The 23825-nt window shown below is 36.3% G+C and overlaps 1 protein-coding gene across 2 annotated transcripts in view; it reads left to right on the top strand.

Moving 5' to 3' along the window:
- LOC117399654 (probable ubiquitin carboxyl-terminal hydrolase MINDY-4) overlaps positions 1 to 15527 on the top strand; it is a 44883-nt gene extending 29356 nt beyond the window's left edge. For both annotated transcript variants that reach the window (XM_059022273.1, XM_033998961.3), the window contains 5 exons: positions 2095 to 2158; positions 2792 to 2953; positions 7050 to 7230; positions 7893 to 7965; positions 8908 to 15527. In XM_059022273.1, coding sequence (XP_058878256.1) covers positions 2095 to 2158; positions 2792 to 2953; positions 7050 to 7230; positions 7893 to 7965; positions 8908 to 8956 — 529 coding nt within the window. In that variant the 3' untranslated portion in view covers positions 8957 to 15527. The remainder of the gene's footprint in view (positions 1 to 2094; positions 2159 to 2791; positions 2954 to 7049; positions 7231 to 7892; positions 7966 to 8907) is intronic.
- Positions 15528 to 23825: the final 8298 nt, after the last annotated feature.

Below are 23825 nucleotides of genomic sequence, written 5' to 3'. Positions count from 1 at the left end.
ATTGTCCGTTTTTGCCATGCCCCTTACCTGGCAGCATAAAGAGGGTTGACTGTAGTTGCATTTGATACTTCTGCAAATTACTCTGTTTAGTGCTTTCAGGGGGTGTGCTTTTTTGTGTTGGCGGAGTGTCAATAAACTAAAAAGAATGTCTGCTGGGGTAAGCTGCACCTTTTTCCTGGACATTTGGCAAGGTGTTCACATTCCTGCATTGTTTGCATGGAATTGTTCTTAACATTGTCACAGGAGTATTTTTCATATTTGTTAGACAATTACAGAAAACAAGTGTACCATAACCTACGCTTTCCCAGATGGTCGCCACATGGCTTACTTATATGTCAAAGGAAAGGGAAACACTGTTTTTTATCACCTGTTTATAACTTGGTAATTGTTTCTTTTAAGCTGGGATTTCAATCAGCAACCTTCTCTGGTTCACCCATTTCCATTTGTAGGGTAGTGGCTCCAGCCAACTTAAAATAAAAGGGCTGAGAAAATGACTATGACTATATACAGGACAAACTTTTTTGGCAAATATCGGGTATTTCCACACCCATAGGCAGGATTACGGGGAGGCATTTGCCCCACACTCCCCACTCCTCGACTTTTTACAACATAAATGTGTTCAAGAGGTAGAGCTGCAGTATCAAATTAACTACTCATTGCTGCATTATTACTAGTATCTTTTTTAAACTGTATTTTAATCAAGATCATATTTTATAAAATGCACTAGAATCACAATTGTTGCATGAAGAAAAAGTAATACCGGTCTCCTAAAGAAGTGATGTAAATAAGCAGTTTCGAAACTGTGGGTTGCAAAAGGTCCCAAGTTGGGTCTCTGAACAGGGAGGGTATAGTTAACACGACACAAATATTTGTACATCAATGTAAGGACATTATTATTATTATTATTTTCTTTCATTTTTAATAAAATAACACAACACGGTAACAACTTTTTATAAAAAATGTATTTTGCAGTCCCTCTCGCCCCTTATGCAATGAACTCAACCACAAATATGATGAGTCATAGTATTAGGAAGCCTATCAGAATTATCATCAAAAAAATCTTCGTACTTTTTACTGCGTGTTATTTGGTTAGTATTTGTTTTGGTGGTAAAGTAAAAAAAAAAAAAAAGCCTCTCTATTGCAAAAGCAACGCCGCCCCATACAATCATTGAGAAGCTGATGTTATTCCCTGTCTCAGTGGACATTACTGAAGATAATGCTAGGTGTAACGAGGTTGCTCAAAAACCCAATGTGTTCTGCTGTCGAATAATACTGTGCAAAGGTAATACTAATTGAAGACATGTCGGATGATAGAGGTTTGCAGCTGACTGAATGGCTTTGCACTCCAAATTGATTCTGAACAATAGTATTTAACATTTTTATAGGTACTGTAACTTTGAATACTCCTGCAGTTGATTGAGACAGTTAGCATGTTGTATTTGTGTGGTTGAACGTTGACTTAAAATTTAAGGCAGTATTATTAGGTTAGGCCCGCATCAGTTTTCCCAACAGCAGTAAAACAGTTTGCGTAACCATAGAGACATGCTGTTATTTTTATTAGAGCTTCGTTTATTAATTGTTTTGTATGTTTGCAAGCCATATACTGTCATCAGTTTTAATCCCAAAGTGTTATAATGAGTGTTTCAAAATAGGGTGGTTTATATGTAGTGAGCTAATTCAATAGTGAGACTTTTGTTGGAATTAATGCTAATGGACCTCTCTCTCACTGGTGACTGAACAATACAGTACTCAGTGGAAGTAGGTACAGAAGAAAAGCTTTACAAATTGAAAAAAAAGACAACTGAAAAATGTAGTGATCACCAAAAAAGTAGTTCACGTGTTTTAGTACCTGTGAATTTTGTTTTACAGAGTGTCTCAAAAGGCAAAGCCAAATGACAAAGCGAGTCAAAAAGCTGTACTACCGTTCATGCAAATATCTATTACACCTGTAATAAAATGCTTTAAAACTCTTCTTTAATCACAAGAGTTTTCTTGGCTTTAATATTATCTTTTATGTTTTCATTAGCTTGATTTATTTATGGCAAGATATTGTATACCAACTTCTAAAAGTTTTGCATGGGACCTTCTTTGCAGGGTCATAAGAGATTTTGATGTTCCTACAAATTCACTAATTGGGGCTCATGGATACTGCACACAGGTTGGTAAGGTCATATTCACTGTGAAGAAACTAAACTTAATAAATAATGCAACATTCTAAAACAGTGTAACACTTAATACAATCACTGGTGCAAAGCATCAACCAAATACTGTAATGGCAATGTTGAATTCACTGTGCTATTCAATGCTATCAAAAGGTATAATATTATACATTAGTGGTTTAATTATGTTGAAACATGGATGACAATGGACACTTTCCACAATACATTAAGCAGTTTTTTTATTATTCTTGTTATAGCTGTTAAAGATTAAACCCCTTGTTTTTTGAAAGCACAATTTAACCTAAAAGTGAATGTTTCTAAACAGTTAACAGTCCTTAAAAATAATTAACTAAAACTGTCTGTATTTGTAGTACAAGAACAAAAAACCCTGTAAATATATACAAAATAAAATCTGTATATTTAGATTTAGTTTCATTAAACTGATACGTGTATCCTGATTGACCTTGTATGTTGAAAAAAAAAAGACAAAAAAAAAACTGCCTGTGAGGAAATTGTCGTATTTAGCTGACTGTTAACCAGATTACAAAAGAAAAAAAAAAACACATTACTAGAAATCAAAACAGGTTTACTCTGCTTCCTTTCACATTTAACTTTTTATTTTTCATTAACAGGAACTTGTAAACCTTCTGCTTACTGGAAGAGCAGTGTCAAATGTATTTAATGATGTAATAGAATTAGATTCCGGGAATGGAAATAGCACTGTCTTAAATGGAATTACAGGAAGAAGTGATATTGGATTACTTTCACTGTTTGAACATTATAATCTATGCAAGGTATGTATACATTTGTATATTGTCTGATTAAATGTAGAATATGTATATGTAATATTAAGAAGAGGATGAGGGGGACTATCACTAAATACAGTACAGATAATTAAAATATGTGTGTCAGCGTTTTGTGATTTTTTTTATTATTATTATTATTATTTTTAACTTGAATAAATAGTGGTGTTTTTTTTTTGTTTTTTTTTTATATAACTGCAGTTTGTACGTTTTATACACCAGGTTATAATCAGCTGAAAATTGATTTGGTACTCTGTTCTGTGCATGAATAATGCTCTGAAGGAAATGCTTTTCTTTTATGAACCATAAAGGTTATGGTCATTTTAAAAGAAGAGAAAACCTATTTGACATTTACTGGAAAGGGCATTCCTTTTAATCCAAGGAGTTCAAATTTACAATGTCCTCCTTTCAGTGTGTATCATTCTTTTAGGTGTTGGCACTGTCCTTGTATGTATTTTGATTTTAACATTTTGTTGAACTGAAACTAATATGCAAGGCAGACATTTGATTTAAGGCCGTTAGCGCAGTAACCTTCAAAGCACTCTTCCACTTCGACAAAAATCGAGCTGCAGATAAAATCAGTATTGAATAGTGTAAAGTGATGAAAACATGTTTTTACATATAATGGAAAAAAACAAAAAAATAAAAGTAGATTCTGAAGTTGTAGATAAGTTGGCTATAACCAATTCGACAAAGAGATTTAAGCAGATTATATACTGCAAAAGATTTTGCAAACATATGTAACTTTTTTTGCAACTTTACTTGCATTCTGAATATCTTGCATACATTTGTAAGTGTGAAATTCAAAAGAATTGTATGGATATTGCTAATATGGCAAGGCGGTGGAAATTAATACATTTATATTAATCTAAACAGGAAATTAATCACAACTCGGACTAAACTCAAGTGATGCAGGGGTATTTGCTTACAACATGAGACAATGGCTCAAAGTGTTCAAAAGGAATTTTAATGAAGAGATTATTATAACTGACAACTGAAAGTGAAGACAAATTGTTTTGAAAGGAAAATCAACAGTGATAAAAATAAGATTTGGTAAACAATTGCAGATAAATAAAGTAAATGCTGTTCCAACTGCTCCATGGGATATTGATGATTTTATATATATATATATATATATATATATATTGAAAGATCTTACTTGTTTTAAGGTTTATAGCCCCTATTAAGCTGACCCAGACACAAGAATTAGAATTTTAATTTTATTTACGTGTGATTTTTTATTATTTATAGAAATAAAAGAAATGAAAACAAAATAAAACAAAACCCAAACTCACACATGGAGTACTAACTACACTTTTTTTTTCAATCCCTAACTAACACATCGGACGGCTAAGCCGTTTACCGATTAAACAAAATAATCTTAAACACACACAAACGAAAAGGTTTTATACACTAACTTTTTTTTTTTGAAAACCACACAGGTCTCGTCACACAGACTGGAGACTGCCTAGAACAAACTGTTTGTCCTGTTTAAATACCTGCCTGTTAATTCCAGGCAGGTGACACTAATTAAATTAAATCAATTAGAATCAATAATTACACCTGTGGCTGTGCAGACACGGCCACACACACATTTATCTGGCAGGGACAGACATTAACCCTATCCCTGCCAAACACCAACACTTTTAAAAATAAAATTCAGACAGGGATCCTGGGAGGGGGCAATTAATCTGTAGATAAAGTGTATAGCTAACTTAATGCCATCAGAACACAGTTCAATGTAAAGAGCTAAGCACACAAATATCAATGGAGAGCAGCAGAATTATATTCACTAGCTAGCTAATAATAATAATAATAATAATAATAATAATAATAATAAATTCAACTCACTTTAGTGTTTTTGAATGTACTTCGCCGCCGCAGCTACATCGAAGTCCTTTGTGCTCGTTGTTGCAGTTGCAATACGTAGACAGGCATCAACCCGACAGTTCTCAAGGCGATTCCTTGTGGATGTTTTGATTGAGTTCATGCAGCTGAAGCCTCGTTCGCAGCAACATGTGTCAGGGCTCAGTCAGTAAAAGAAGTGACAGCCTTGCCATTTCACTGTATTCATCCTCACTTGACTTCAACAAAAGACACCACAATTTGGTAACATCATTGCCACAGCGGTCTGAGTTGAAAAGTGTCTTGACAGCCTCATCCTCACAGTACAATGTATATTGCATTTCAACTTCGCTGGAGTCAATGTGCTTTGTAAATCTTGCAGCAAGAGACTGGCGGCTTTTGGTTGCAGGGGCCCAAGTAAAGCATACATTTCACCAACTCTTTTTCAGGAAACCTGGCCTTGAATGCTTGTTCAAGTTTTTTTGCATATTCAATGAACGTTGCTTTTACCTGAGCAATCTCCATCTCTGGCAAGTAGTGCTGCTCCTCACACTCCCTCAGCATCTCTGTGACTTTGGCACTGGGGGTGGACAGGTCGCTTGGAGATACGAAAGATTCCAGCGTAGAATCCTCATTTGAAGGCTGTTTTAGATGGCTTCAAAATGACCTTGCAGTACTTCTTCAGAGAGTTCTCTTTCTGCAGTGCCAAATTCATGATGCGAGAAATGGCAAAACCCAATTCAAGAAACTGAGATACAGAATGAATTTAGGAGATTGTAGCTTGTCGTGAATATTCTGGCTACTTGTTCTGTAATTTGGCAACCCATTCCCAAATGCCTCCCTCTCAAAGTATTGCACTAGAGAATCCCGCAGTAGCTCAAACCTCTCAACACAGGCAGCCAAACTTAACTTCTCTACACTCGACATGTTTGAAGTCTTAGACATATTTTTGCACCATTTCTTAGCATGGTCAGGAGCTACCGTTGACTTGAGCTGTTTCATTACTTGGCCACATCTTGCGCACTCCATAAAACAATCTGTGGGTCGAAAATGAAATATTCTCTTTCCCAAGCTGGGTTGAACAATCTTTTTTTCGAATTCATTGCCATGTATTTTCACTGGTAAGAAAAAAAAAAGCGTGCACAACGTGAACATAGCTAACGCTTTGTCTGACTGGATAACAAGGCTTCTATGGTTCAGTGTCATCAAGATTCTACAGTAACCATAGTTACTGTAGAATATTGGTGTCATTGTCAGTTTACAGAGAGAAGCAGAAGCCAAATCTGGCCTGTTCGCATTGCAATTACCACGGACCTCAAAATTTTTACCACGGACATGTTGACGACCCCTGCAGATGAGTCTACACTTAAATGTAACCTACACATGGAATGCAGAATCAAAGCTCAACACACATCGATAGCATTGGCACCCCCAAAGTTGCATGCCCACCCCCACAAATATATAAATAGGCTACTAAATGGAGAAATGAAACAATGGACACAAAATGAAATCAAACACATGTAACAAATTTGTCTCCAACATTGAGATTTGCAGAAAATATATATAATTTTTAATTTTGCACTTGTTGGTGGACTTGCATAATTATTTAACTCCTCCAGAGTTGACGAAAAAACAATTAATTAATAAAATGAGCAAGGTTTTTATTTTTTTTCTACAGCAACTTCTGTTTTAAATTTCACTTGCAAGCACAACTTTTTCAAGGAAAAATTGAAGGGACAAAATCCCAACAGTAGTGGGAGATTCCTACCAGTATGTGTCCTGATCATATATGTTAAAGAAAAAGGCTTGTAACCAGGAGGTCCCTGGTTCAAATCCCGACTCACTCACTGACTCTGTGTGACCCTGACCAAGTCACTTAACCTCCTTGTGCTCCATCCTGTGGATGAGATGTTAAATCAATGTCCTATTGTAAGTGACTGCATAAATTGCACAGTTCACAGTCTACCTCTGTAAAGCGCTTAGTGATGGTGGTACACTATGAAAGGCACTATATTAAAATGTAACATATTATTATTATTATTATTATTATTATTATTATTATTATTATTATTATTATTACAATAATGATCAAAGAAGACTTTCCGTAAATGAATACGTTGTTGCTTGCCTTGGTTGGTGAAGATTCATGGCATTACTCAATTCTGACTTTTTTAAACTTTGTTAATGATATATAATGATATTGTGTGTATTGGGGTTTCTTTATTTATCTGACTGTCCTTAGGTTGGTTCATATCTGAAGTCTCCCAAGTACCCAATCTGGGTGATCTGCAGTGAAAGCCACTTCAGTGTGCTCTTCTGTGTGCAAAAGGAATTAATGAATGACTGGAGGATGGAGAGACGATTCGACCTGTATTACTATGATGAACTAGCTAATCAGCAGGAAGAAATTCGACTGACTGTCGGTGTGTATATAGCATCTGTTAACTTGTTACAGTTAGGACACCTTTGTAAATTGGGCTTCTCAATAGGTACTGTTACATAAATTATAATAACATTTCCAGAATGAATTTCATTAATTATTTGTTTTGTAAGTACTGTTTACAGTATCTGCATAGGACACTATATTGTCAGTGTTTAGATCTTTTATAAGATGTGAACATTCTTCCTGCCCTATTTAAAATGTCTAAATGAACTGTACTTGTCAACACATACTGTATACAGTATATATAGTGATTATATATATATATATATATATATATATATATATATATATATATATATATATATATATATATATATATATATATATATATATATATCTCAAAAACATCAGAATTCAATATCCAACGAAATAGAGAGAGTTCACTATTGCCAGTGATTTACAATAATACAGAGTCCTGAACCTCTAAAAACTCACAACATTGCAATTACTTGTCTTACATTTATAAATAAACCTATATCATATATCATACTGTATTTCAAAATGAGTGGAAAGTTTTTCCCCATTTTCTGTAAAAACAATAATATAAATAAAACAGGAAACAACTTAATTGCAAACAGAAGGTTTGGGTTATAGGCCACTGTATATTGGTTTAATATTTTTTTATTTTATTTATTTTTTAAGATACTTACCAAAACTACGTTGCTGATGCAGAAAATGACCTAATTCCTCCCATTGAACACTGTATTAGGACCAAGTAAGTACATTTAGTCAACAGGTTAATATAGGAGCTGGACAAATAATTAGACACTCCTTAAATATGGAGCACACACTGTTGTGCAAACAAATCTCATGAATGATTAATGTGTTAAACAAATGCACAACCTGACTTGTTCTTTATAAAAGTTTTATTATGTTGCAAATCTGTTCGTTGCAATGAACAGATTGGAAATTACAAGCAGCATATGAACCCGTATTGTTTATTTTATATACATCTTCAGCCCCAAACCCATGAAATCTCAAAGTATATTATTCAGTATCAATATAATTATCCACATAACAAAATTAAATACAAGTCTGATATGTGTTTTTTTCCCTTCTTCTCTCACTATTTTATAAAGTCTTACAGCTACATGGTGTAACGAAAATAACAACTTTACAAAATCTTTGAATTTTAGTAAACTGTATACATACTTGCAGTAATATGCTACAGTAATTGGACTACATAAACGCAGCATGTCACTGGAACGTACCTCTCTACTCGTATGCATTTCTACATAAAAATAAAACTTTCTTTGGTCTTCCCCAGTAAGGGTGGAAACACAAGTAAATGTATTCTTTCTTTGCCATGTAACCATGTTTTGCCAGTTAAATCTTCTTTCGGCACGAAATGAAGGTACAGTTATACTTAACAAAAGACCAACCAATAGAACGTTCGCAGAAGCTGGGAAGAGGCAGTCGCACTAGCAACACACAGTCAGGGTTTAGTTTAGTGAACAAAATCTGGTGACTTGGGATTTAGTGGAGATATGTACATCCAGGTATGTGTTTCTCATATGTATATAAGGCACAATGGCAGTGGATGTATGTTCCTGACACATAATTGTTCAAATTGTAGTACATGAATCAAAAGAAGATGTTTTGCTGTTTTGATTTGCATTTCTTTGATATAAACTCATTTTTTTCTTTTTTCTTTTAGATGGAACGGTGCCGTGGTTGACTGGAATGGTGCAGAACCATTGCTTTGATTTGCTTGTGCACCCCAAACAACTCTTTTTTTCTTAACTGAGGGCCTTAACATTGGGAATTATTTTAATAACTGAATACGGTAGATGTTAAAAACCAAAGGTCTTACAAAACATTTTTTTTCATAATAGTTGTATTTGTCTACTTTTTCAGTATTTATTTTATTTAACATTCTTTAGCAAAGAAAACGCCCAAATGAAATGGATTCAGCAGGTTTCCATGGGCGTCTGAATGCCTGTTGTTTAGTGGGGTTTGTTTTTAGTACCTTTTTGGTGACACTGTAAAGAGGTTTCAATTTACTATATTGGCTATATTGAAGGTGTTAACTTGTGGTTTGGTTCTTCCATGCTCTCTTAAACATGTACCTTGCATAGCCATCATTAATCAGTGTCCAATGGCAGATGTCATCAGCATCTTTTTATTTAACTTGTCCCTTTGGCTCAAGATTTTTCCAGAAATATTAGCAGGAATGGTCTGTGTGTAATGAAAGTCAGCTTGTTTTTTTTTGTTTTCTCAAAAAAAGAAAAAACATACATTTTGAGTCAGTGATTCGAAATTACACCTATTTCTGTGTTACTCCTGCTAAAGTAATGGAAAACTAAACATTGGTATAACTTTAAAATGCTTGCCATTTGTATAATGAAATGGTCACAATCGGGATGTACCATTCATGGTGGGGGAAACACTGCAGACCTACAAAGGCAAATGATACAAATCGACAAAATGCTTAATAATAATAATAATAATAATAATAATAATAATAATAATAATAATAATAATAATGCTGTTGTTGTAGTCCAGTTAGTTACAAGTACTACAAGGTTATCGTGTCATCATAGTTGAAAGTAATTTATTCAATGTATTTCTTTCAAACGGTATCAGAAAATGTATATTGAAAAACTTGTTTGTCTGAAAAAGTGTCTGCAGCTGTGTATACAGCTGATGCAAATACATAAACCTGGTATTTTTCACATTGCATGACAAAAGTTTTACTATTAAAATGAATGTTTAATACCGGTACCAAACCTTTCGACTAAACAGAATGATCCTGTCATGGTCACAGAATTATCAACGGGACGGATACAATACCATATAAATCCATACTACCCATTGGTGATATTTTGTACTTTTATTTCTGTCAGAAGAAAATAGTGGAGATAATTTAGTTTACTTGGGCAGATAAACTCACACATAACTAAACTGTGTAGATGAGGAGCAGCCTAGCTTTTAGGTATTTTTAAATACAGTATTGTTTTCCACAAGTAGTCAATAACATTAAAATAAACTATCAATACTCAATAAAAGTGTGTGAAATATGGGTTCTAATCGATGTATACATTAAAGTTTTTTGTTTTGTTAATTAGGAGCTTAATAAGAAACAGATAGATATATAGACCGACTACTTTTTTTTAAAATTATATATTGTTTTTTTTAAATACTCTATTTAATATGTAGCAGTTGTGTGTGTGTGTATGTGTGTGTGACATGCCTGGGTACCTTTATACCTTTATATACTGTATGTGTTGTGTTGTGTAAATGTAAATGCTTTTTTTTTTTTTTTTTTTTTTAATGTGCTTTGTGATACTTTTGTATGAAAAGCGCTATATAAATGTAATAAATAAATAAATAAAATACTTGCTTAATTCTAACAGTTCAAAAAACCCATTCCAGTGAATTTGAAGTGCCAATACTTAGAAGCAGATCATCTATAATTGGTTTCAGTTGGCCTCTTTCATGTAATTAAGTGATTTTTTTTGTTTTTTTACACATCACCTCCTCACATAGTTCATACATAACTGTCCCTCCTCAATTGAGCACAGCACTCCTTCTACCCCACAAACCTTCTGAAACATTTCCAGTTGGTGCACATGTCTGTAATAAGCGAACTCAAGTCTGACTCGAGACGGCACCAGCACCTTAACCCTTTAAGGACCAAGCATTTTTCAGTGGGACGCTCCCCCAGGACCAGGTTTTTTTTTGGGCTGTATATGTTCTGCATAGAGATACATGTATAAAATACGTTATTGTATGACCCGAGGAACCTTACAATACTTGCTTGAAGTTTTGTTGAAAAATATTGATGTTTGGGCAAATTCCAAGACATTGTTTCACTTGAGTGATTGCAATGACATAATAAACGTTTATTCTCAGGATCTTTATAAGCAATAATGGACACTACTCTCGATTTAATTTCTAAAAAGAAAAAAGTTTTACCGTAGTAAAAACATCTACATTAAAACATGCGACAGAATTGTAAACTTGGTTGTTTTTCTGCAGGAGAATCCGCCTCTAAGCCACTTCCTAGCTGTGACACTGGGATGCATGTAATTGTTCATGTTTTTCCAGCCGGCCTTACGCAGGTAGCCTTTGCGCACCTACGGACGAGGCCTCTGGCCAAATTTATTATACACACGAGCCCTGAGCGCCCATCACAGTAATTGGGCCCTGAGTGCCCATCACAGTATATCAAACCATTTACAATTGCAATCAATAAATCTCATCCATGGAGGATTCTTTGTGCTGAATTATAAACTTGATTGCTTTTCTGCAGGAGAATCTGCCTCTAACCAACACGTCATCAGCAAATATAAAACAGTTGGAGAAAAAGTTACATGCAGCCCAGTAAACAGGTCCTTTACAAACTATGAAAGAGGCTGTAGCCGTGGACAGTGCAAATATCAAAGGAATATGGTTTATCTGAACTTGTGCCATAACATTTAAGTGACCAGATTATTAATCACCAGGACCCTGTCCCTAAAGAATACCTTTGTGAAAAGCCAGTGCCAGCTCTGCAGCCTTCCTTGTACCTGTTCAATAACCCCATTCCAGTTTTCTTTAGCCACTCCTTCTCTCAAAAATGCATCCAGATATTTAATCACTCACCAATTCCACTGCAGGCCTGCTGGTAGGTGTGGTGGCCTACTGTCCTCCCAGTCCCCCATTAAAAATACCACGTCCGTTTCATGGAGCGACGTGGAAACCAAGATCCACTTTCAGATCAAGGCAGTGTCCCGTTTACTGTTCCAGGCTCTCGTAGGGCAAAGAGCTATGGCTCTCTTCAAAGCTGATTTTAGCCATTTTCCAGAACATTAGTTCTTCCTTGCCTTCCGTGAATTTGAGCAATTATGCTCCCATGACTTCAGAATCTTTCTTCAGAGTAGTTTAGCTTTAATTTAATTTCAGACCTCACCACTTCCCCTCCGAAGCACTTCTTCTGATTGTCAAAGTTCAGAGACTTGTTTCTCTGTGTAGAGCCTTAGGTCTCATGTTGGGAACATTCTTTCTCTTGCCCGGAATGCTGTTCCTTGTGTGGAGTATACTTCTAGTGTGGGAAGCGCGCCGTTTCTCCTGTGGGGAGCTTGCTTAGTGTGAGAAGCTCGTCGTTTGAAAGTCGCGCAGCTGCTTTTGTTGTTCTTTCTTCAACCCTGTGATTGGTTAGTTTGTTCATTTTGGGCGGTGCCTGAGTCCACATGGAGTGTTTCCCATTGGTTGTTCTCGTTCCTAGACTGATCGTCAATAGTACAAATCCCCTGCTAATAAAACTACCTCTTCGGGCTTGCACTGTAACAAGCTGTAACGTTCAGTTATAATTTGGAGCGGAAACGTTAATAAATATAAAAGTTGTGTTTAGGGGTTGCATTTACCTGCAATAATCTTCCTTGTACTACTTCAGTAACAGCAACAGAATCAGGTTTGAAATCTGGCGCAAATAAAACAGCAACCCCTGCTCTGAAATTAGTTCAATGGCTTAAAATGACCTCTCCCTTTCCATTCATTAAACAAGTCTGCTCTCTTGGTCCTATTCCTACAAAACTATTAAAATATGTTCTTGGTGTTATTAATACCCACATTTTAATAATTATAAATGGTTCACTCCGGTATAGTTCCCTTAGAAACACAATTTGGACCCTAAAGTCCGCGATGCCAGTCAGGTTTCGTTGCATGAAGACTAACTGTCACATGAAAGCTCTATTAGGCTGTCTTCCTCCTTTGATGTCAATATCATGAATGGGTTTCTAATCCACTCGTTTTTTGAGTTTTTTGAGTTTCTAAGTGGCACCGAAGATTAGCAACCTTCAAAGTTTCGTTCGACAACACCTTGTAACACACAACACGCAGCGGTCGCGGCTCCTCTTCGCTACCAGTCCAAATAAATCCCATTGCCAAGTATGTATCGCTGTACATCTGCATGTTGGAGGGTTTCACTTGATATTCCACCAGTGGCGGCTCGTAACTTTTTTGACAGGTGAGGCACAAATTGCTAAATAGTTATTACCACACCCCATTCAATTGCTGACGCACTAAAGTAAAAGTACTTTGTTCAGCTGATTTCATAGATGCCTGCGCTGAGAGCATTTGAATGCATTCAAATAATAGACTGCAGTCGCTGTGTAAAATATACCCCCATCAATTAAAAAAAGCAACATTAGCACTGTAAACAACACACAACTTGCAGAATTGCGGATACAAGTTTTTATAATCAATTCGCAAATCATTAACTTAATTATTATTAAATCAGCGTGGAACATTCACTATAAAGACACAAATACAATCTCACAAAATCATTAATTCAAAACAAACCAGGCAGCTTGTCTTTTTGTGGCAAGAAATTGAGAGTTTTACTCCATTAAAAGAGATTAAACTGCCTTATTTAGTTGAAAGAAGGAAACCTGGCCAACAATAGTTTTGTTCACAGCGCTGCCTGCCATTTTTTGACTCCTTGCCACAGTCGTTTACCATCTTTCTTCAAAATCTCCAGTGCTAGTGTTTTTCTGCCATCCTTAACAATTGAACATCTCTCTTTTTAGGATCTTACTGTAAAACGTATTTTCCTCAGGTCGCATATAATATCAGATTCAACTAAAGCCATTATTAAAAAAAATAAAATCGCACAAATTCTAACTACTCCAAATCCAGTAGGTGCCGCCTCACCAAGCTGTGGTTACCATAGCAACACCTTCATAAAATGACAGTTGCCTTGGTAACAAGCAGCTTTGTGAGGCACTCAAGATTTGTGCGTCACGCAGCAGTGCAGCAGCACTACGTTTTTCCAGCTTTCTGGCGTTACGCTTTCGCTACTGGTAAAAGCGAGGTCAGCAAATCTCTGCCCCCAAGCTCACTCGGCGCCTGGCTTGTAGGGGTTGCTGCAGAGCGGTGAAGAGAAACCGTCTAAGCCGGATCCCACCTCGCCAACCCTAGGAGTGCTAAGCCCAATGCGGAGCCCCCATGGAATCCCCAGCGAATACTGGCTACATCGCACAACCAGGATTCGAACTTGCAATCTCTGGTTGTATGACACGCCCTGCATGCCACGCGGTAGTGCTTTTACGAGTTTGATACTTTGTATGTTAAAAAAGGACACACAGATGAAAAACAGGTAATCGGGAAAAGGAAGCTCGACCTTTACTAATCAGATTGTTTAAATAGTCTTTTACTTTCTTCTCAAGCCCCAGTGCTGTAGGGTCCTGCATCACCTACTGAGTGGAACTTGAAAACAAGACCAAGTCAGGAAAATGTTCAACCACACTAATCCCTGTTTTACCTTTTATAGATTCTAAGAAGTCCTGTATGCTCTGAGTGTTGTACCCTCCTCTAACCTGCTACCTGGCAGAGATCTGATAGCTGTAAGAGGAGTCTGTGTCACTCGCGCCTGCCGCATCAATGTCTCTGTCGCCGCTCTCTCCTGCACTTGCCTCACACTGAGTCGATTTGCATTTCCTAGAGCCAGAGTCTCCCATTACTGACACATCGCTTTCCACTCCCTCAGAGCGCTGTTGTCTGAGATCAGACTGTGTTTCTCACAACTATTGACGTGTTTAGTTTTTGCTGGTCTCTTTCTTTTAGGCAATTTAAAATCTGCATTGTCTGTCAGTCCTCCCTCTAACCTCTGCCGAGACCATAGTCACCATCTCCCTCTGTCCACTGACCTGGGTATTGTCACCTCTCTCACTCCTCACCCCAACATTACCAGTGTTTACCTGTTCAGTGCCAACACACCCCTCATCCTCTGCCTTGAGCTCTACAGCAACCTCCAGTATTGGAATCAACCCTCCCATTAGCCACCAAAGATCCAGCTTCATGCGCTGCCAGAATAAATGTTCTAATATAATTATAAGTCAAATACATCAGATTTACAGTGTTTTTCCATTTCTTTCTTATATCTAAACAAGTTCCTGTCATGTTTTCTTTCTGTGTTCTGCTGTAAACTTCGCCATTTAAAATTGAAATGCCCGTCTGTGTTACGTCACATAAAAACAGACATTATCAGGGAGTGAAATTCAATCCCTGCACTATCCACTATTGTGGGCAGCAGTGTGGAGTAGTGGTTAGGGCTCTGGACTCTTGACCAGAGGGTCGTGGGTTCAATCCCAAGTGGGGGACACTGCTGTTGTACCCTTGAGCAAGGTACTTTACCTAGATTGCTCCAGTAAAAACCCAATTGTATAAATGGGTAATTGTATGTAAAAATATAATGTGATATCTGTATAATGTATAATGTGATATCTTGTAACAATTGTAAGTCGCCCTGGATAAGGGCATCTGCTAAGAAATACATAATAATAATAAATCCAATGGTATGTGTTTCCAACCTGCATGTGAAAGTATGGTGGCCCAGTAAGTCAATAAAATGAAATGTGTTTTGCATCGTGTTTACCCTCACGGGCCCAGAAAGACACTTCAGTAAGATCATATATACACAATCACGGTCCTTAAAGGGTTAAACCCTTTTTTTACACTGATTGGCTAACAAATTGGAGAATATAAGTACAATTAGTAATTAAAAATGTGAATAAAGTTTGTAAAATAAAAAAAAGACACAAACACAACTTAGTGCCTGAACAACACATAAAGTAAATATACCGCTGTGTATCTGCATGCCAAATACTTCTTCAAAGGAATTGTATTTTGAAGAAGATTTATCAAGCAAATTTTGATTTGCACTATGATGGGAGACTAAATCAATTTGCACTGCTTAAAAAGTACAAAAACAAATATTGGCAAACAAAATAAGTAGAAAGTTTAGTAACAAAAATAATAATAATAATTGAATGGAAGTTAATATAAAAACTATAGCAGCTGTTTGAAAATGCAGGAAATTCATGATAACGAACATCCTGAATCATAGGAGCATTTACGTGGGACATTATCTAAAAAGCATACCCATGCCGACACCCTAGCATTATCTGCTAAAGAGGAAGTTTAGAGTTCACTGCAAACATGAACAAAAATATCAGTGAAGCGTCTACTGAGTCAAGCACCTTAAATGCATAATTTTATATGTACCAAAATGACAAAAACTGTAACTGTTAAATACTTTTATGGTAACACCACAAATGCCAAAGCATGCTGCCTTTATCAAAGTTGATGTTTTATTTTTCAAAAGCAGTACAATACTAAAGTTATTTTTTAATACAATAATGGATGTTTTTAAGTGATCCCCCAAGAACACTGCCCCAAAAAACACTATTTGATGTTTGAGAGAGAGTGATTTATTAAAAAAAAAAAAAACTTATAAGCATCCTGTTGGACTCTTTTATTTATTTATGTAGATGAATATTGGGTTGCCTGGCAGACTATATTATGGTACAAATCCAAAGTTGAGGGAACATTTAGTACCTGATTTTCTTTTTTTTTGTTTGTTTGTTTTTTTGTAATACCTGTGGTGATTTATTATTCTTAATATTACTGTTTTTTATTATCACATTGCATTTGGGGGATTGTGACGGAAATATAATGAGTTTTGGTTGTAAATCTCCCTCCCTACTTGTGAGGGCGCTAAGCAGCGAAAGGGAAAGGCTTTGGACGGGCTTTGGACGGTTCTTTCCCCGAGAAGTTGGTCGGTCGGTCAGTCTGGAAGAAGGCGAGACTCTATTGCAGGAACGTATTGACCCGGAAGGGAAACGAGGTAGCAGCTGCAGACAGTAGAGACAGCTGCAATCGTTTACCAAGGGGTCATGCGTGATAGCATAAAGGGGACGGAGGATCGTAAATCTTTTCCTTTGCTTGGTTTCAGAGCCAGATACGGAACTGGAAGAAAGATTCCCTTTGAACTGTATTGAAAATAATTCATGAGTGTTTTGTTTGTTTGTAGCACTGTTAGTAATTGTCTTTTGTTTTGTAAATTCGCTAGACGGCTAACACGTCTCCGGAGCTGTCGCCTTGGGCCAGCACTACCCGGAACAACAACACCACAGTCACTGTTTGTTTGTTATCACTCACCTCAAGCACTACTGCATGCACCCGGACTGGTGACTGTGTTTAGTATTGTGGGGCGGATAACGTGTTATTATTTGTTTTGTTTTGCAAATCATTATTATCATTTTCCTGCCGAGCTTTACACATTGGTGTGTATTGCCAGAGGATTATTCTTTGGTCGCCAGACCGGGATTTTTACAAACTAAAGACCCCTTTTCCAAACCGGATTACAGTTTCCTTTTGTGATTATTCCTGCACTGCATCACCTCTGCACCTGTTCTACTCAGCAGCCACTTTGCCACAAGGATTCATTGGTTGGAGTGACTCCCAAGTTAGAATAAAGGATGGAGAAAAACTAGAGAATACCTTTACAGGACGAACTAATGTAACACATTATTATCTAGATTATACTAAAAGATATGCAGAACTAAGTTGAAAAAAATATTTTTCTTGTTATTTATTTATTTATTTATTTATTTTATTGAATTTTTGTAGTGACAGAATCAACATTTGTGACTTAATCCAAGTTTGGAAATATAAAATAAAACAGGAAAGAAGACAGCATGGTCTAAAGCATTTTGTTTATTTTAAAATAAAATATTATATGAAAAACTGTTTTAAACTGTAATAATTTAAGCATGTTAAACTAGACAAAATTGGGGCAAACTTGGTCATCACTTTGTATTATTTTTGGTACTAGTTTCTACTACAACAGGGGACCAAGTTTTAATTTACAGTCTTGATGGTGGATGTATGTTTCTGATATTTGGTCATTGGGTTCTATGCAGAATTTAAACTGAACACGGCTAATTATTAATTACAAAAAATAAATGGCTTTTTTTACAAACCAGTGCCTGAGTGTCAGATTATCTTGTTCATTTAACTATGAATCTTCACATGCCTCTCAGGTCAAGCAGTCAAAATTGAATGCCCTTTTATTTAGTATTTTTTTTGTAGTCGTAGTAATACTTCTCAAAGTTCTCCACCAGAGTAAGGCGGGTATATCTTACATTACAGCGTATGCATATTATATCATTAACAAAGGATAGTTATCTATATGATGATTTAACTTTCTTCATACACATTGTTAAGAACCTGTGTTGGTGGAACCAAAGCACAAAAACATGTAATGGAGGAATTACCTCCTGATTTAGTAAGATTCTACCCATATTGGAAGAGTTGGCATCTCAAATAGGTTTGGTTGACTTGGAAAGTGTTTAAAATACACACTATAGTCTACTTACATGTATTTAATAGACTATTATTATTATTATTATTATTATTATTATTATTATTATTATTATTATTATTGTTATTATTATTATTATTATTATTATTATTATTATTGTTATTATTTTATCTCTTGACTTTTAGAGAGGTAGAGGTTCACACTGAGCACCATCAATACTGAAGTATTAAATCAAAAGAGAATGGTTGGTTGACCAGTTTCGTTCTGGAGGTGCTAGAGATGAATAGAGACTGAGTAGGATTAAGTGGTGTTGTCATGGTGCTTTTTGAACTTCTGCCAAGCCTGTTAGAAATGTTTTTGTTTTGTTTTTAGAAATTTGGCTGCAGCTGAATCAATTCTGTTACTATATAGTCTCTTATAAATCAACAAAAGACCATAATTTAGGTGTGAGAATGTTGGCTCAAAAATGTTGTCCGTCTCATTTGTAGCATAAAAAACACTGACTAAAAACATTAAGAATTACTTAAGTATTACATTGTTTAACTTTAGTATAAATAGCTACACCTACCTGATCGGTGAAGGGTTACTCACATTGTTAAATAATAGACTTTTTAATTAAAATTCTAAACAGCAAAACTAAATCCATACACTGTACTAGTATATAGTTAGGACTCTAACTTCAGAGTGTTCATTTTTATAATAATAAACAATTGACAATTGCCCAAAATACTTTAAAAAATCACTGTATGGTAACGTATACTGTATGTTTTGAGCCAGATTTTTCTGTATGACTAAGAAGTATTTTTAGTTTACAAACTGGGATAACAATACATTGAAACCACATTTATTTGGTTACTTTGGATGTTTAATAGCTTTATACTAACATTGATCACAATTAAGGTTTGACAGCTTTAAAATATTATTTACAAGAAAGACCTGAAGACAGTTTGCCTCCTAATGACTTAATTGTTAATTTGAATGGACTTTAAAAAAAAAAAAAAAGTGTTTTTGTTTCAAGAAAAATTGTATAGACAAACTAATGGTACAACTGTGGGTGCTTGCTTTGCTCCTAATTATGTCAATTTATTTTTGGGCTTTTGGGAGAATGAATATATATATATATATATATATATATATATATATATATATATATATATATATATATATATATATACAAATCCTCCAGTAATGCTTTTTTGGCCCAAATCAAGTGGTGGGGACGTTATCTGGTCAGGTACAGAGAGTGAGCTCCTGTTATTTCATGAATATATTAATAGTACTAATAATAATCTCAAATTATGTATTACATATAGTAAAGATCATGTTCATTTTTTGGATCTAGCAATTTCAAAAGATAGTGGATTCTTGCACACTTCTGTGTATAGAAAGAATACTGAAATTAATACTCTAAGAGCTGAGAATTTTCATCCAAATTGGTTAATAAATAATATTCCTATTGGTCAATTCCAACGATTAAGACCCATTTGCAATCAAGAAACTGAATTTGATATACAATCAAAAGTTATGCAAAATAGATTTCATCAGTGGGGATATAGACATGGAATAATTGATAAGGCTTGTAATAAAGCAAAACAATTGAGCAGAACAGATTTGCTGTATAAAAAGCAACAACAAGGAATAAATAAGCAAATATCTTATTTTGTCACTCGATTTAGTACAGAAGCACCAAAATTACAGAGAATTATACAAACAAACAGGGAATTAATAAAGAGTGAGCTCACTTTCAGAGAGGTATTCACTGATCCCCCTATGATAAGTTTTAGGTGTGCTCCAACTATCAGTGACAAACTTGTTCATAGTTACCTCGGGGATAAGAAACAGAGTTCCTGGCTTCCTATACAATTAAAAGGGACATTCAAATGTGGGATTTGTAATCACTGTAAAAATGTTGTGCAAGATAAACAATTTAGTGATGTTAAGAAACATAGATCATATGAGATCAATAGCTTTATTAACTGTGTTTGGATGCCCATGTGGTTGTTTTTACGTAGGGAGAACTAAAAGAAACTAAAAGAAACTAAAAGAACGGGTAGCGGAACATACATACATGATTAGAACTGGTAATTTAGAATATCCCATGGCCAAACACTATAAAGTTGCTCATGGAAGTAACTCTGATAACCTTAAAGTGTTAGGGATTGAAATGGTTAATAAATCAATAAGGGAAACATTTTGGATATTTCAACTGAAAGCTACTGAATTTCCAGGATTAAATGAAGAGCTAGATTACAGACCCTACCTATGAACTGAATGTTATTTTCTTATTGGTTCTATTTGAGTTTTTGGTATACTCTGTTTTGATATTTATTCCTTTGACTGATATTCCACTAATTCTTTGATTAAGCTGTGGTTAATTAATTAACTTGTGTAATAAATGTAATTCATGTTAATAATTGAGTGTTAATTGATTGAATGTGATTGCTTATGTATTGCTGTGTTGCTAATTGAGACTACATCCTGATGAAGGCCAGGATTGCCGCTACACGTTGGTAGTCTTTTTGTTTGTTTTGTTAGAACATGCTGGTTCCGTGTTTGGATATACCCCATTAATAAAGGTATTGTATCGATAAAAGTGCCTTGGTTTTTGGTGACTTCAGAACAGAAGATTTTAAAATAATGCTGTGGTCCTTTTTTCCATTAATTGCCATGGAACTTGCATGATAGACCCCCTCCAGTTGGAGGAAGGGTTTTACTCCAGGTACATCCCAGTGCCCAGGCATGATGGTGAACCTGTATCTGAGTCAAAGGAGGTTCAAAATGTTGACGATGCAACAGCTGTTGCAGTCAATCAGGTAGGTGACTGGTTCACCACAGTTTTCTTTGGTTATTTCCACATCACCAAAAAACCAGCGCACAGAAAGTACCTGTGGTTCGCTTTTCAGGGAACAGTGTATGAGTTTAGTGTCCTGCCATATGGCCTCTCACTAACTCCCGGTGTCTTCTCGAAGTGCAAGGAAGCTATCCTGTTGCCTTTAATTCAAAGACAAATAGCCTACATATCTGACCTTTAATTCTTTTAACCAGGACCTCTTCTTTCCTCAAGACCATTCTCCCGTGATATATTTCCTACCATATCCCACTGCATAGGCTGCTGAGGGGAGTACAGCGGAAAACAGCCCGTCTGCAGCGGCCGCGAATAGGGCCAGCACCGGCGCAGCCACTGCCAGAGTGGCCAACGCCAGCACCACGACTGGTCCTAACTCCATCAGCAGGCGGAGAAGTGGAGCTCCCGCTGCCCCCCATCTTGGCCGTCTTCACCTCCCGAGGGTCCACCCTTGCCGTCGCCTTCCGAGGGACCGCCTGGGGTTGCCTGTCCCGCGCTGCCTGGGGCTGATGAGCCTGCAACGCCTAGGGCTGGCTGACTCAAACAGGCTTTTCCTCAAGGATTCGCCTGTACTTTGCACCATCCATTCTCCCCTCTGTCCTGACAAGCTTCCCAGTCCCTGCTGAAGAGAAGCATCCCCATAACATGATGCTGCCACCACCATGCTTGACAGTTGGGATGGTGTTGACTGGGTGATGTGCAGTGTTGGGCTTGCGCCAGACGTACCGCTTGGAATTTAGACCAAAAAGTTCAATTTCTGTCTCGTCTGACCACAAAACCTTTTTCCACATGTCTGCAGTATCATCTACGTGCTTTTTCGCAAACTCCATACATGCTTTATGGTGAGGCTTTTTGAGTAATGGCTTCTTTCTTGCCATACAGGCCAGCTTTGTGTAGGGACCAGCTTATTGTTGATGTGTGAACACTGACTACCATCTCAGACACAGAACTCTGCACATCTCTCAAGGTCATTGTTGGCTTCAGAGTGACATCTCGAACCAGTTTCCTGCTTGCCCGACTGCTCAGTTTGGGAGGGTGACCTGATCTGGGTAGGGTCTGGGTGGTATGATGCATCTTCTACTTCTTAATGATGGACTTCATTGTGCTGAGAGGGACAATCAGCACCTTTGAAATTTTCTTGTACCCTTCTCCTGCTCTGTGCCTCTCTACCATTTTATCCCTGACTTGTTTCGAAAGCTCCTTGGTCATCATGGTTTCTTTGTTGGATCACTATGTGAGTTGCGGCTTGAAAGTCTTTATATACCTGAGGGAAATTATCTACAAGTTAAACCACTTTGAGTACACACAGGCTGAAACCATTTCACTAATTGTGTGACCTTTCAAACAAATAATTTACAACTGAGCTGATTTAGGGCTACAGTAGCAAAGGGGTTGCATACTTATCCAACTGAGATTAATCTATTTTTGTCTGTAAATCTTACTTATTTATATTCTATATGCATTTTATAACTTTATCAATGTGGAGTAGTTTGTGTAGATTCTACATGTAAAGTCTAATTTGAAAGCGTCATGGAGTACGCTCAGGTGCCAACAAAATGTGAAAACTTTGCAGGGGGATGAATACTTCTGCAAACCACTGTAGGTACACACCATGGGCTTTGAACAGGAGAGACAACATAGGTATGTATTTTATAAAAACAGTATTTTTATAAAATCTAAAAACAGGGAATTAGACTTTAAAAAAATCAATAATAAAACTTGCATGCAGAGGGAATTATAAAGAGCAGAGAGAAGAAAGAAAAAAAATCCAAAGGCTGGAAATGATAAAAGAAAATGATAAAACAAAACAAAACAAAAAAAAACTGAAACAAACAAAACAAACAAATGTCCAATTGCTGCTGGTATGCAGCCAATCCTTCAAGGTTGAAAAAAAAAAACAAAGAAAAAAAATGCTGATCTTCTGCACTGCCGTTTCTAAAAGACAAAGAACACTGCAACCACCACACGTGGCACTGTAGTCTGCTTTCAGCAGCGGGGGTTTAAACAGGGAAGTAGCATTGGTTTTTGAAGTGACAAAATCAATTAGCAAATAAATCAAAAAAGAAAAAAACGCACAAAAATACAAACCAATCACTATTTGTGAAAGAAAACTTAGAAATAAAGTGGAGAAAAACGAAAGATAACACAAGTGAGCAGAAAAAAAAAGAATCAAACAGTGATTTGTCACCTGGTGACATGCGCTGTTGCGCCGGTTTATTGTAAAATAAAAGGTTTAAACAGAAAACCAATCTCTGCACACAAAACAAAACGGCGCGGTGGCCAAAACAAATAGACAGATAAACGGTGGATGAACCCCAAAACAAGTATTGTGCGAGTCCACCCACACGAGTAGCATTTGTTTTGATCCTTTAGTTTGTAATTCTTTTCTCCTTCTCTATCCTGTTCTCCACTCCCAAACACACAACCCCGAGTGAGTGAAACTGACTTTTTTTATGCAGCTGTACCAAGACTCGATTGCTAATCAATCATTCAATTGGAATCTCGTTTCATCTGCACGTGAACTAATTCTGCTACCCGTGCTTCCATACTAATACCCACTTTAATCTGCACGTGGAATGATTGTGCATTTCCCCGTGCCTAAATACAAATATACACTTTAAATCACATGTGCTACATAGCC

This window comes from Acipenser ruthenus, chromosome 4 (genome assembly GCF_902713425.1).
Source record: "Acipenser ruthenus chromosome 4, fAciRut3.2 maternal haplotype, whole genome shotgun sequence".
Taxonomy (NCBI): Eukaryota; Metazoa; Chordata; class Actinopteri; order Acipenseriformes; family Acipenseridae; genus Acipenser; species Acipenser ruthenus.
The sequence above is the reverse complement of the archived record's forward strand: the minus strand, read 5'-3'. Positions and strand labels throughout refer to the sequence as shown.